This window comes from Tauraco erythrolophus, chromosome 10 (assembly GCF_009769465.1).
Source record: "Tauraco erythrolophus isolate bTauEry1 chromosome 10, bTauEry1.pri, whole genome shotgun sequence".
Lineage (NCBI taxonomy): Eukaryota > Metazoa > Chordata > Aves > Musophagiformes > Musophagidae > Tauraco > Tauraco erythrolophus.
In genome coordinates, this window is record NC_141474.1 from 21980993 (window position 1) to 21994638 (window position 13646).

General features: G+C 38.4%; 1 protein-coding gene across 1 annotated transcript in view; it reads left to right on the forward strand.

Moving 5' to 3' along the window:
• The window catches only part of ADGRL4 (adhesion G protein-coupled receptor L4), a 75407-nt gene extending 62259 nt beyond the window's left edge, over positions 1-13148 (forward strand). The window contains exons 15-17 of the mRNA XM_086617559.1: positions 10685-10776; positions 12354-12522; positions 13086-13148. Of these exons, the coding sequence (XP_086473685.1) occupies positions 10685-10776; positions 12354-12522; positions 13086-13148 (324 nt within the window). The remainder of the gene's footprint in view (positions 1-10684; positions 10777-12353; positions 12523-13085) is intronic.
• Positions 13149-13646: the final 498 nt, after the last annotated feature.

Sequence of the window (13646 nt, forward strand, 5' to 3'; positions counted from 1 at the left end):
AATGCAATGAATAATCAACTATAAAGCAAAAATATTCTAAGAACTGCAATGATTGATTAGCCATACTGTTTTGAACTTCCCATGTGTAAATGAATGGGTAAATGAATAAAATATACAGATTGCAGTTGCAAAATACAAAAAAGTGACATATGAGTGATGAAAGCAGGCTAACAGTAAAGTAATGCTTTTCATTAAGGAACTGCCTGCATATTCATTAGAGCTAGTCGATTACTTAAAAAATATATTCATCAGATAATTTATTTGATGAATTTTACCATTATTTGTCAAATAATTTATTCAACAAAAAAAGGTAAAATTAATGGAATAGTGCATTCATCAAATCTTATTGGACACCTCTAATACTTATTCAGTTCTGTACATTTAGGTTGATTCAGGATTAGTAACACTGCTGCAATCAATGCAGAAAAATTTCCTGGCAAATCCATTACCCTGCTATTTTCTCATATACTCACAAATTTCATGTGCTTAATACTCTAATCTAGGCCATTCAAACTGAACATCTTTCTTGAAGAAAAGTAAATATTCAAAGAGTTTAAAGTTTTATGTTCTCCCACACTTCAATATTGAGCACGATCTGACAGTCTGTTGCTCCCATTTGAAAAAAAAAAAAGGAAAAAAAAGGAAAAAAAGAAAAGCAGTCCCTCTGAGGTCAATCACAACACACTGATGCAATCAGGTACACTGCCTCTTCAAGATTGTTAACACTATCATTCCTGTTCTTCAGCCACTCATGTTCGTTACTCTTGACATTTCTTGATATTCTAAGGAGTGCTATCAAAAAAGTTGTTTGACCTCTGACCTTCAATCACAACAAACCATACCACCATCTTACATTTTTTTATTGAATATTTATGCTTCAGAAAATTCTGTGGGTTTTTTCCAAACGGTTATTTATGATAAATGGCCTAGTTGTGTTTCTTAGATAGATGCGAAAAGTATTCTCTGTAACATTTACTGTACATTTTTCAGAAAATAGCTATTTTAAACATTGTTTTATATCTACTCTTGCTCCTCAGTCTGCCTTTTCAGTGGAAATAAATTTTCTACAGAGACAAGCAATTACTTTTTTATTCTTTATGAAAGAATAATAGTCCCCTTTTCATTAGCCCCTCTGTGGCATCAGTTAATGGTGTCTCCATTGCATTTCTTATGCCATTGTGGATAAAGTGGAGATAATTAATAATATAGTGGCATTAAAGACTAAGCCTGCAACTTTGGTTAAAAAAAATTAGTTCAAACTGCAATGTTGTTCAGCAACAACAATACCTGCTGTGTTAAAATATCACTGAATCGGAAAGTACTTGCCCTGTTCAGAGGACAGGACCAGCTTTAATCTCCAAGCCACAGCTTCCATACTGTCATACCCAATGGATGCAGTTTCTCAGGAAGACCAGGTCTTTAATGTGAAATTAAGGTTTTTCCTTCCTCCCTCTGTCATTAAAGCCCCTGTTCTAAAGTCTCTGGAAATACTTGGAAAAAGAGGTCATGGCCATTAGTCTACATAGTGAAAATTACTTGCTTTCATGTTGTCACATAGGAACAAAATCATCATGTAAAGCTCAAAGATCCTTGAAGGATGTTCCACACGTATATATATATTTTTTTTTTTAAATCAATTTAGCTAGTAGTATTATAAGAAAAAGCATGGGACAAGGTTCTCCCACAGATTCTCCAGAAGGATATTAGACTTGAAAAGTCAAGTATATCATCACCATCAAGAATGAAGCAAACAGACACATCAGGTGAGGGAGTAAAGGCGGAGGAGAAGGGGAAGAGCACCCATGGGCGCCAGCTGGCAGCGCAGATTTCCTAAGACATCCCACAGCTCAGTGCAGGTCAATGTCCCAGGCATTCTTCTTTTCTAGCAAGATAAACTGTACCCACTATTTTAATAGATCCATGTATACTAAACCTCAGTGGATTTTTTTGTTTGTTTCAGGAAATCCACACATCTGTCTGAATCAGACTTGGTGGGGTTTTTTAATTGCTTAATTAAATTAAATGCTCTTGGTGATTGTTTACATTGCTCTGCTATAACACAATTACAATAAACACATGTCCTTACCCTAAATTGTTCATTGAAAGGACACCGTAGGTTTGCACTGTAGGTTCAATGATATCTTTTGGACTTTCTTAGTAACTATATAATGACTACATCCACACTACATATTTTCTCACTCAAATCACATTTTTTCCATTATTCTACTGCCTCTTTGATTCATCACTTGCAGACATTTACAGAAGCAAATTTAAATTCACAGTAGTAAATGCACGTCAGTGCTCTGTTTGGAAATCTCACTTGGTCATTCAGACAGCTTTTTGTGGCTTTGAGTAAGATCATAAGCCACAGCATGAGATTTTGTGACCACATCCACAGCAGAATCATGAATATTTCTAAAAAGCAAAGGGTCAAATCCCTTAGAAGATTTGGCAAACTGTGGAAGGCACAGACAACTTTCTACCAATTATTCACACCCCCAAAATGGTAAATATAGCCTGTTGTGAGACTCGGCATCTCGATCATGCCCCTGATGCTGCCTCCTTCCTGGTAGCTTGTCCATTCACTGAAGCTAGTTGTGCTAAAAGGTAATATGCAACTATTTCACTCCTCTTTACCAGATAAAAATATTTCTCAAGGGCTCCAGATGCAGCCTAAGACAGGTTTGCATTGATGCAAAGAAACCATAGGAGAGGTGTAACATGTAGTCTGAAGCCTTTGATGCACCTGGAATCAGTTCATTAATCAGTCTGATTTATGTCATTACCAACTCCCAAGTAAACACACGTTCTCAAAAGCTTCTTGGAAAAGGAGCAGAATAAACGTAGTAATTGATCATACTGCAAGCAAGATAGTCTCTAGTCCTACCACTGGGTCTAGTCGGGCTGACATTTATGGCTGAGGTCAGATACAGCTCCTGCCCTTGGCTTCAGAACTGAGGCTAAATAAAAATATTTAGATCATTATGTGTTTAGCTTTGCAATCCAATAAGAAACAACATTGAATACAGAAGTCTGAAAAGCTGTTTACTCTGATGAAAAGTATAGAAATGCTATTTATTTATTTACAGCTTGCTATAAGTGTTCTAAAAATACAAAGGAAACGTTTAATTGAGTCTAAATCTACAGCTTGAGGTATGTAAAAGAACAGCTTTGAAGTATTCATATATAAAGAGCAACCCTTGTGAAAATTGTATATTTCCTGAGGCAGGGTTTGAAATAAACTCATTTAGCTATGTTTTAATTTTAAAACAAGTGAAATTATTAAAATCTTAGAATCAGAAAATTCTAATGTTGCATTATTGAAAATATTTCCCTAAAATATAGCCTAAAGGGGTTTGTTAATATTACATTTTCTACTCCCAGGTAAGACTTCTGTTGCATACCTAAAACATTCTAGAAGGTATGTTCACTGGGAACATGATAACAAGATGAATCAGTCAGGAGACAAACCCAGACTGTTTGACTGCCAGCTTGTGTCCAATTTTATGCAATTAATATGGCATACATTTTCATTTTGAAGCTTAAACTGTTGTATTGTTAATAGCTTAATTCCATTCTCCCCTGACTGAAATAACGATGACCCATTGAATGTTGTCATTTTACCCAGCCATTAGCCATACAGCAGAGAGACAGAAACATATTGCTCTCTGTGGCAGAATTCAGAGCATCACAAGCTCATTAATTCAAACATTCATAATGAGGGTCATTGTAAAGACTGATACAGATACAGCTGCTCTGAACTTCAGACATTTTTTGAAAGAGCCAAATTCAATATGATATATGTAAAAAATTCAAGTATATGCCTAAGAGAGCAGCAGGAGAAATTTTCTCATTCTTTTTTGTGAGATCTGACATCAGCATATAGATGGTTTCATCAATTATTGAGACAGAGACTAAGAAAGGAAAAGGGAATGATTTGGGGGTTTCGTTTTTGAAGTTTGAATGTAAAGTGCTCAGACTGAATCAGAACTAGTATGTCTGAATCTTTAGAATTAGCTGCTTCTTTCTTATACCTTCTCTTCTTTGTAACACTAGAGAGCCTTAAAAGGCTGATATTTAAAGTGTTTTAACAACTTTTGAAAGGCTGGAGTGTATCTTTTACACAAGGCTATCATATATGAAATTACCAGTTCCTTTTTCATTCTATAAATACATGTGTATTGGAAATAGCCTCAAAACCTCAGTCTCCTATTAAACAATTACTCCACTGTTAAAAAAAGAACTATCTTTAGATAGTTCTGTATGAGGAACTGGGGGATGAGGGAGATACAGGTCTCCTTGGTCCAGTGAATATTTAATTATTTATATGGCATGGAATAGATCCAGCAGGGCTGAGAGAACAATAGCAATGAGTAGCTGGCACAGAGGCTGGAGAAACTAAGGGTCATAGCCCTAGTCTGAATATTAAGTACAACAGAAAATTGTGGATAAGTGCCCTGTCCACAGGGATTTTCATTGTTCAGGAGTGTCCTTTCTAGTTTTAATCAGAAAAGCTATCCTAGACAGGAAGCCTTTCCTGGTGAAAGCACAGTCTAAAACAGTAAATGTCTTTTATTGTTAATGAACTGACATTTTTCAACAAGAAAATGTTGGACAAAATTTTCTTGAATGCCTCTCGTCCTGGTCTGTTTCGTTTTACCAGAGGTCCAGGTGCTAACTGAGCAATTGCCATGAAAGATGGACGATTTCCCTCTGAGCTTTCAAGTGCTCTTTTGTCTTGCTTAAAGAAGGTCTTGGGGGGGGGAGGGGGACGAGGAAGGAGAAAAGAGGTCTTAGTTGCCAAATTTGACAGCTGTCAGCTACCTTGATGGGGCAAAATGATGATACATCACTTCAATCAGTATCTTTAATTGTAATTAATTATGAAAGAAACTACAACTCTTCAGCATGAGTGCAAATATTTTTATTTGCAGGCAGATGTTTTGCATGCTTTAGTAAATTTTGTGTATTTCATACCATTCAGTGCTCAACTAAAAATAACTATCATTTTGTACCTACACAGAGAGTGTTTCAAGCAATGTGAAGCACTAACATCATATTTACTTGATAGAACATTGTTACTCTTCCAGTATGTGAAATACGTACATTTAACAGTGGAATTAAGGATCTATTTTAAATATAGCAGTTGCTAAGCAATGTGCTATTAGCAGAACTCCAACAGCTTGGAACATTTAGCATTTTAGGACCTACATGCTCTTTTTTATGTTATTACTTAGTTTGCAAAATACAGTTAGTAATCAACAGGGAAGTTTGTTATTTGGTTGGAGAATAGATGAGATTGTTTCTCAGTGCTCTTCTAGATCCTCACCTTAGGAATAAGAATCGAGTGAATATTTTACGTCTCAATGTGCATACAACTCTTATTATTTTCTTCTACAAACTGAGGATGGGTGAATTTCTGCTGCAGTGGTCCCAGAACTGCTGGGAGTAGAAGCCAAGCAGCAGTACATTGCACTACCCATGCCCACTGTTGGGCAGTTTTCCTTCATTTCAGAAATCTATGCAGAGGTACTCTGTCCAGTCAGCCATGGTAGTATTAAGACAGAGGGAGGAAGGCATCTGCAAACAGATTTACAGAGCCATCCCAGCTCTAGGCAAAGGTAGGTTAACACCACACTCAGTTTTTCCCATCCTATCCTAAAATACATGTGATTGCTTGCACAGAGCTCCCCAGGCTAATTTCTTTGGCAAAACCTCCTTATCGTTGACAAGATGATTAGGAAAGCACCAGGAAATTTCTCTGAATTTGCATTCGCTTTTTCTCTCCTGTGAATCTCTTTACATGAGGAAATTATCCAGACCGACACTGTGGCTGTGGGTCAGGTCTGATCCCAGGACTTGTACCACTCCAGACAGCCCTGAACTCTTCCTTGTATGCCTGCTCTAACTTACCCATTGACAGCACAGCTGTGAACATGGGAATTGTACATAGAGATCTCCAGAATCCATGATACATCCACGTGCTCGTCTGCAGAGCGAAACCTACAGCAGTGTCCGCTGTCGCCCCTGCGACTGCTGCGCTCTATGATGTGCAGAGGTGAAGGCTTGACGACACTGGAGGCAATGGGAGTTTGCCTTCAATTTAACAGGAGTTCTGCCATTGATTTAATGAGGCCAGAATTCACTCCAAAGTCCTAAATCCTCGTGACCCTTCACACAGGTGATGTCCCTGAGAGAGATGTATCAAACACTTGCAATCCTCCCTTGAAACTCAGTCACGGGTGTACAGTAAAACCTAGCTCATTCAGATATGGGGCTCCTTGGAGATTATCCTAAGTTATACAGATACATAAATGTAGTTTAATATGTTATTATACCCATATCTACAAAATCCTTATTTCATGGGATCTAATAATTGCCCTTTTTTAATGTCTATTTCATGTAAACATATTTTAAGTTTCCTCCCATTTGGTCATAAACATACCACAATGAATTTAAGAACACTAAATTTAAGAATTTAAGAACACTAAAAATACTTTTACAAATACCTTTAAGGGGAAACAATTCACTGAAGATGCTATGAGTGGAGGCTGTTCCTATATCAGCCCTTGTCTTTGATTAACCACTTAATACTTAATCTATTCCTTTTTTTTTTCTTTTTAAAATGAGTCCTGTTGTGCACCTGAGCACTCTGAGTGAAACCTGATTCCCACTCAAGGAGGAGAGGGCTGAAGATGCTCAGCACCTCACAGAATTGGGTTAGCAGGGAGAAAGTCAGAGGTTTCCTTTGTGAAATAACAACGACTGAGTGCACTGTTTGCCCAATAGCAGTTTGTGGTAGTTTGTTAAATAAAAAAAAAAATAATAAAAAAAGAGAATTCAGTTCTGGGCTTGGACTCAATGAAATTCCCCTTTAGCCCATTAGACTTGCCGAGAAGCCCCTCTGAGGACACGCAGCAGTTTCTCTGACTGCTCAGCCATGTAATAACACCAAAAACAAAGGCACAAGAACTCACCGTGTCACACTGTAATGTCGTTATTCACTTGATGAAACTGTGGCCATGCCACAACATTTCACGCTTTGGGTTTGCCCAAAGCTGCGGAGCAGCTCTGCTCATTACACAGGCGACATATCCCTGAAGCCGGCACGCGGCAGCAGCGGTCCCCCATCCCAGGCAAAGCTGGTCCCAAGCTTGGTGTCACAGCTGCCTGCACATCTCGCTCTCCTCCAGCCTGATGCCTCTCTGGAGACGGCGCGCCTTATGTTTGCCGCTTCATGCTCATTCACCTTGCCTGTCACCTTAAGGCAGCCTTAATTATAACGTTGTTGAAGGTTTATTCCACAAGAGCTGAAGATTGTGCTTTAATTACAAAAAGGAAAACACACGATTACAACCAAAGGAAGTAAAAAACATAGTATTTGGCTATACGTAGGAGCTGAAGCCTTTTTAGATGTTTCAGTGTCTCTCATCCAGAAGTCCCTTAGCTTGTCCAAGCTGCAAGGTATGGGGGTCTGGGATTTCTTTTGCCTATGTATATTTTGGACTACTTTTACAGATTATTACCTCCATTTCTGCTCGCTTGAAGCTCAGGTTTGGATACAAATCCAAATGTTTTAAGTGGTTGTACCTTTGGCCAGGCATTTTGCATGATTCGACTTTCCATCCTGTTTGTTGAAACACATACGGCTCTTTGGGGATATCGGTCATATAAAGGCCATTTTCCTTTTAGTCCTACTCAGTCCAAAGGCTCAGCGTTCCTGCTCAATCCAACAGTCCAATGTGAACTTTTTACTTTATATTTTCCAGAAATAGCTGAGGCTGCTGGTATGTTCATAGCAAAGAACATGCAGAGTATCAGGCTGAAGCTGAGTATGTTAAGTTTAGGATAACTATTGGATTACCAGTTTCTCTAAAGGCCACACTTGACCCATTATTAACATTGGCTATTTTTCCTTCTGGATTTACCCATGAGTTCCTGCTATTGTTTTCCTGCAAGTTTTGCTGCATTTCTGTGTCATGGGACGGTTACAACTACTTTATTTTTACCTATTTTGTTTCTCAAAGCACAAAACGCAGTTCCAGAGGCCTCTAACTTAGGTTGAAAAGAAAAAAAAAAAAACACAACCAAAAGCAAACCACTACATTGCCTAAAAGCTACCGTTTTGAGACACTGAACATTGTGTAAAGGCAGTCCATGCACTTTGCTATAGATACTTTTTATTAATGAAGTGCTTCAAAATGGGGCAAAAAACGACATAAGACTTTAATAAATCTTGGAAATGACCGGGTATTTCAGAAGTTAAGCTCACCTTCATTACCCTGTAACACTACCTCCTGCGAGGCTACCTGAGACGTATTGTACAATAATTGTGTTCTGGCAGCTGACTCCGAGAAGCTGGCGTTAACCTCTCCCGCTCCCTCGATACCTACAGATTATTCCCATTAGAGTGGATTGATGAATGAAAAGATCATAGTTAATGGGTATTACTTTAATGCAGAGGGCCAAATCCTATTATCCTGTGCAACGGACAGTGTAAATAGTATTTGTGTAAAGGAGCCCCGCTGGGACAAAGAGAAATGGAGTCAGCTGCTGTGAGGCCCCACATCTGCCTGCTGCCCACCACATCCTCGCTCAGCAAAACATCTCCAGTTCTGTAGCTGGTTTATGTAGCCAAAGGATAACGGGATTTGGCCCACAGAGCTTCTTACCAAGCCTGTTAATGGCAACAGGAAGGCTCTGATTGACAGTAGCGACCTTGGTGATGCGCCAGCAGAGCGGTAGGTTGGTTTTGTGCTTCCAATCTTGATCACGGTTTTGGAAGATGTAGAAGTGTGTATTCTCTGTGCTAGTGGTACTTTGATCACATTTCACCCTACCTTTTTCAGATTAATAAATACATTAGGTGGATTATGCAGATTACAGTGTGTGCGCTAAGTTATTTGATGTACTATTCACCAACAAATATAAGATAAAAAGTAAGCCTGCATATAATTACCCACAACTGCTGACTGACTTATAATTAACTTTGAAAAATTGCTGGTTTAGGAGATATTATAGATTACAATTTTAAATATAAGGAGTTTCAGAATAGCTCTCATGCTCAGTGCGAGTACAAGGTATTCAGTGAAGGATTAATTCCCTAAACTGCTAATCAGCTCTATCTCCTGTCTTATCGAATTGTAAATACATTATGCTGTATTAAAGTATGAGCATGCAGCTAATTAAAGCAGTGCCTGCATTTAATATCAGATACTGTCCCCTTGACACAACAAAAATGTTCTAAGGACGTACAAAACAAGTGTTAACAAATGAAAGTGATTCTTTTTACAGTGATGCTGTTCTCCTACAGCAGCCTTTTGTTTTCATTTAGGAAGATTGCTTTTTTAAAGTTAAAGAAGGCAGGAGGAAAACCACAGTCTTTTTGGGGAAACAAGCTGGGGAAGACATTAATTCTATTCACACTACAGGTGGAAGCCCACAGGAACCCAGGGATTAAAACTGAGGATCTACAAATAGTATCTAGATGACATCCAGCTAAAATTTTGTTCATTTACAAACATTTTTAATATATTCTGATTCTAAATGCTGCAAAGCAAAATAGGATTTTTTTTAAAAAAAAGCAAGAAAGCAAGCCTATCACATTGTTAAAGGAATGCCGTATAAATTTAAATGAAAGATCAGTGAAGCCTAGCCGAGCAAACAGAGGTTCAGAACCGTAATTGAGCATCATTTGCAAAACTGCTTCTTTTAGTTGCTTTTTTCTGTTTCAAGCTCAAATAAAGTGATGCTACTATAAAAAAGGCAGGGAAAAAAAAGCATACTGAAATTATTCACCTATGAAACAAACATAAAATATAAGAAAGAATATGCAGCACGGAGCCTTTCATCTAAAGTTAGTTTTTTAAAAATCATTTGTGCAAATCTCAAAGTTTTTTCCGACATTTGAAAGTTTTCACAACGCAAAGACCTTCGAACATGATGTTATTAATGTTATTCAGAAAAAAAAGACATACATTTTGTCAAGATCTACGTGATACAGTACAATAGAAAATCCATGGGGGGGAGGGGCTTTTTTGGTTTTTCCCTTCCCTTCCCTTCCCTTCCCTTCCCTTCCCTTCCCTTCCCTTCCCTTCCCTTCCCTTCCCTTCCCTTCCCTTCCCTTCCCTTCCCTTCCCTTCCCTTCCCTTCCCTTCCCTTCCCTTCCCTTCCCTTCCCTTCCCCCTTGCCCTCTCCCTTGCCCTTTCCCCCTTTCCCTTTCCCTTTCCCTTTCCCTTTCCCTTTCCCTTTCCCCTTTCCCCTTTCCCTTTCCCTTTCCCTTTCCCTTTCCCTTTTGTCCCTTTCCCTTCTTTTTGTCTTTTCTCTTGTCTTTTCTTGTCTTTTTTTTCTTCTTAAAAGTCTCTACTTAGAGAAAAAAAATCTCAGCAGGAAATCGAAGCGATTACCAATAAAATCAATAAACATTTGCAGACTGTTGGTAGTGATAGTGTTGAGATAAGGTAAAGTTACAGCCCTGTTTGATCAATGTTTCTAACAGGCCTCACATTTTTTTAATAGAAGCAGGTCAGAAAAGGGCATTTTTTTTTCCCCTCCCGGCACTGAATTCTGTAGGTTTCATATACACAGAAACTTTATCTGACTTGTTTCATTTGAATGTGTAACAGTTAATGAAATTCAAAAGCATCCTGGATTGAACTAAAAGTTTCTTTCTTCACTCCCCCAGGTTAATTTGTTGGCTTTCGGAGTGATTATTTATAAAGTATTTCGACACACTGCAATGTTAAAGCCAGAAGTTAGCTGTTATGAAAATATAAGGTAAGTTTGCCATTTAATACAAATTCTACCTTCTGTACATTTAATACAGCCAGAGAAGAAAGTGAGTATTCAAAAAATGACAGTTTAATCCTTTGGAAGATTTGTAGAAAAAGAAATATTTTTTTTTTTTGTTATTCACTCCCATAGATTTGAAGGTAGATTTTGTGATCTTTATTCCCATTGAGCAATACCTTGTACAGTAACATTGGAGTTGTGTGAGAAGTGTAGGAGGAATACAATGAGTGATTCGTATTAACCAGAGGGCAAAGCCTGATGGCAAGGTTAAAGAAGTAACTGTCTTTTTTCCTGAAGTGTTTTGCATAGCCCCTATGCAAGCCAAACCAGATTTCAAAACTTATGCCTGAATTAAGACCAAAATATTTGCCTCGAAGTAACAAGTAATTCAGTGATAAGAGAATCAAGCCATTCATGTTATTTGTAAAAAGTCTACAGTAGGACATTGTGTTTCTCTGGCGTGGGAGGGGTGGAGAGGGTTCTCTCCAGGATTTTTACTTTGCATGCTGCTATGATTTTTCCATCAACGCACTCTCTTTAAAACTGATTTATAGGGACCTTGAAAACCATTTGTGCAGGAAAAGCTGAAGTGTACTACAGGGAACATTGAAAACAACTTACTGTTTGTGTTGCTTAGGAACACTCCTGCAGTTTCAATGCATTGCACGAGATTTATAGTTAGGATTTAGCAATTGTTTGATTGATTACTTTCTCTTATTCCTCACCCTTCATAGCTTCACGTGGTAAGCTGGTTTTAATGAAGTTGAAAATTATTCATTTTCAGAGGAACAGTGCTCAAAACGTCTGTTGTTCAAAGGAAGTCCAGCAATGACTGGGCTGAGAATGAATAAGAAAGTAATCAGTGGCTTCATTTCCAAGACAACACGCTGTAATTTGCTTGAGTCTGTGAGCAGGGCTCTACAGCATGTTGAAAAAAAAAAAAATCATAGCCAGTCAGTTCCTATAATTTTAAAGCATCAATATGCTGACCCAGGAACTATTTGAGCCTATAACTATTTTTTTTTTTTTTTTAAGAGAAAGATTGAAAGAAAGAAAGTCTAGTTTTACAACTGGCACCATCTTCTGCAGTGAACCTGAGAGGCAGCCTGAGAACCCTTTGATGTCATGCATGTGTACTGACCTAGGAGCATACTGTACATTTTTCTGGGTTATTTTTTTGAGGAGGATAAGGGGGAGGAGGAAAAGTGGGGGAATGCTTCATAACAGACATATGTTTTTCCTTGGGGAATTACACTAAAAATAGATTTAAATCAAATCATATGGTGCTGCAGTACACTAGAGAAAACATATATGACGATTAAAGAAGCCAATGTTTTAAGACCCTCCAGTTTTACTCCTTTATTCTTCTGCAGTAATTACGTGAGCCTACTCGTGCCACAGTGTCGCGGCACACCCTGAAGAGCAGCCCTCGCATTTACACTTCTCAGCCCCTTGCAGCTGAGGAAAAATTACCTAGGCAGCATTGACCAGTGAAGGAAGCAGTGAAGGAAGGAAAATAGCACGTGCCCACACATTGTTTGCAATGTTTCTTTCCTGTCTAGATCCTGTGCCCGAGGTGCTCTTGCTCTCCTGTTCCTCCTTGGGGCTACCTGGATCTTCGGGGTCCTCCACGTTGTACAGGGATCCGTGGTTACCGCGTATCTTTTTACAATCTTCAATGCATTCCAGGGGATGTTCATCTTCATATTTCTTTGTGTGTTGTCTAGGAAGGTAAGTGTCCCATTCCTTGCGGGATGCGACACAGACAGCCTTGTGTAGCTACACTGGCTGTGTAGCTACACCCAGCCCTGCAGTGGAGTCACAGTGCAAAGGTTTTATCAGAACAAGGGAGAGAATCCTTGTGCCATTGATGGGAGGAGGGATGAGGGGAAACTCTGCTATTGCCTTCACTGGAGACAGAACCTCTGCCCGATTTTCACCTTCTCACATATTTCCTCGCTCCATTGGTTTTAAAACCAATGTATGAAACATGGAAAAAAATTTTTTTTTGAAATTGTAAAACTGGTTATAGTGCTATTAACCCAATGGATAATGCAATGCGTGCAATAAAATCCATTTTCAGTCTTCCCAGTTAGCAGCAGGATTCACGCTGCCCACACTATCCTGAGATGACGCTGTCTTCAGTGTCCTGTCCTAAAGTCAAAAGCAGCCCCACCTTAAAACATCTAATGATGGGAGCAGTGCAAAATGAGTTAAAAGACATATAGACCTATTAATAAATCTATTTCATATTTTATTCTATTGCATATTTTAATGCAATATTTTTATTCCAGATTCAGGAAGAGTATTACAGATTGCTCAAAAATGTTCCTTGCTGTTTTGGCTGCTTGAGATAAACAGAAGGAGAACATGCCTGAGCAACTCAGTGGAAGAAGGGAGCAACCCAGATGATGTTTCTATGGATATTACAGAAATATATGGTATTTTGAAAGTTTGAAATGACCCAGTGAGCGGGCGTATCTCTTAACTGAATTACTGACTGGTTTTGTACATACATTTGCGTTCATGCAGAGCATTTATATTATGCTGTATACAAACAGATTATTGCAAAACAAATATTAACGAAGACCAGGGAAAGAAGCAAATTTCTAAAGAAGCTCAAGACTTTTCATTGCTTAGATTTTGTTTCTAATGTTAGAAATATCTGCAGTTCCTGAAAGCAAGATACCAAAAACCAACTGGCACAGCAGATTTTATGAATTGCTTTGCTAGTGGAAACATGTTCACTGTCCTTTTGTAGTAATGAGCATCTTACATAAAGTTGTATGTGGCCATCTGCAGGGAATGGGTTCCATTAAAAACTCAATAGATAAAGATCTGATTCAGCCCAGACT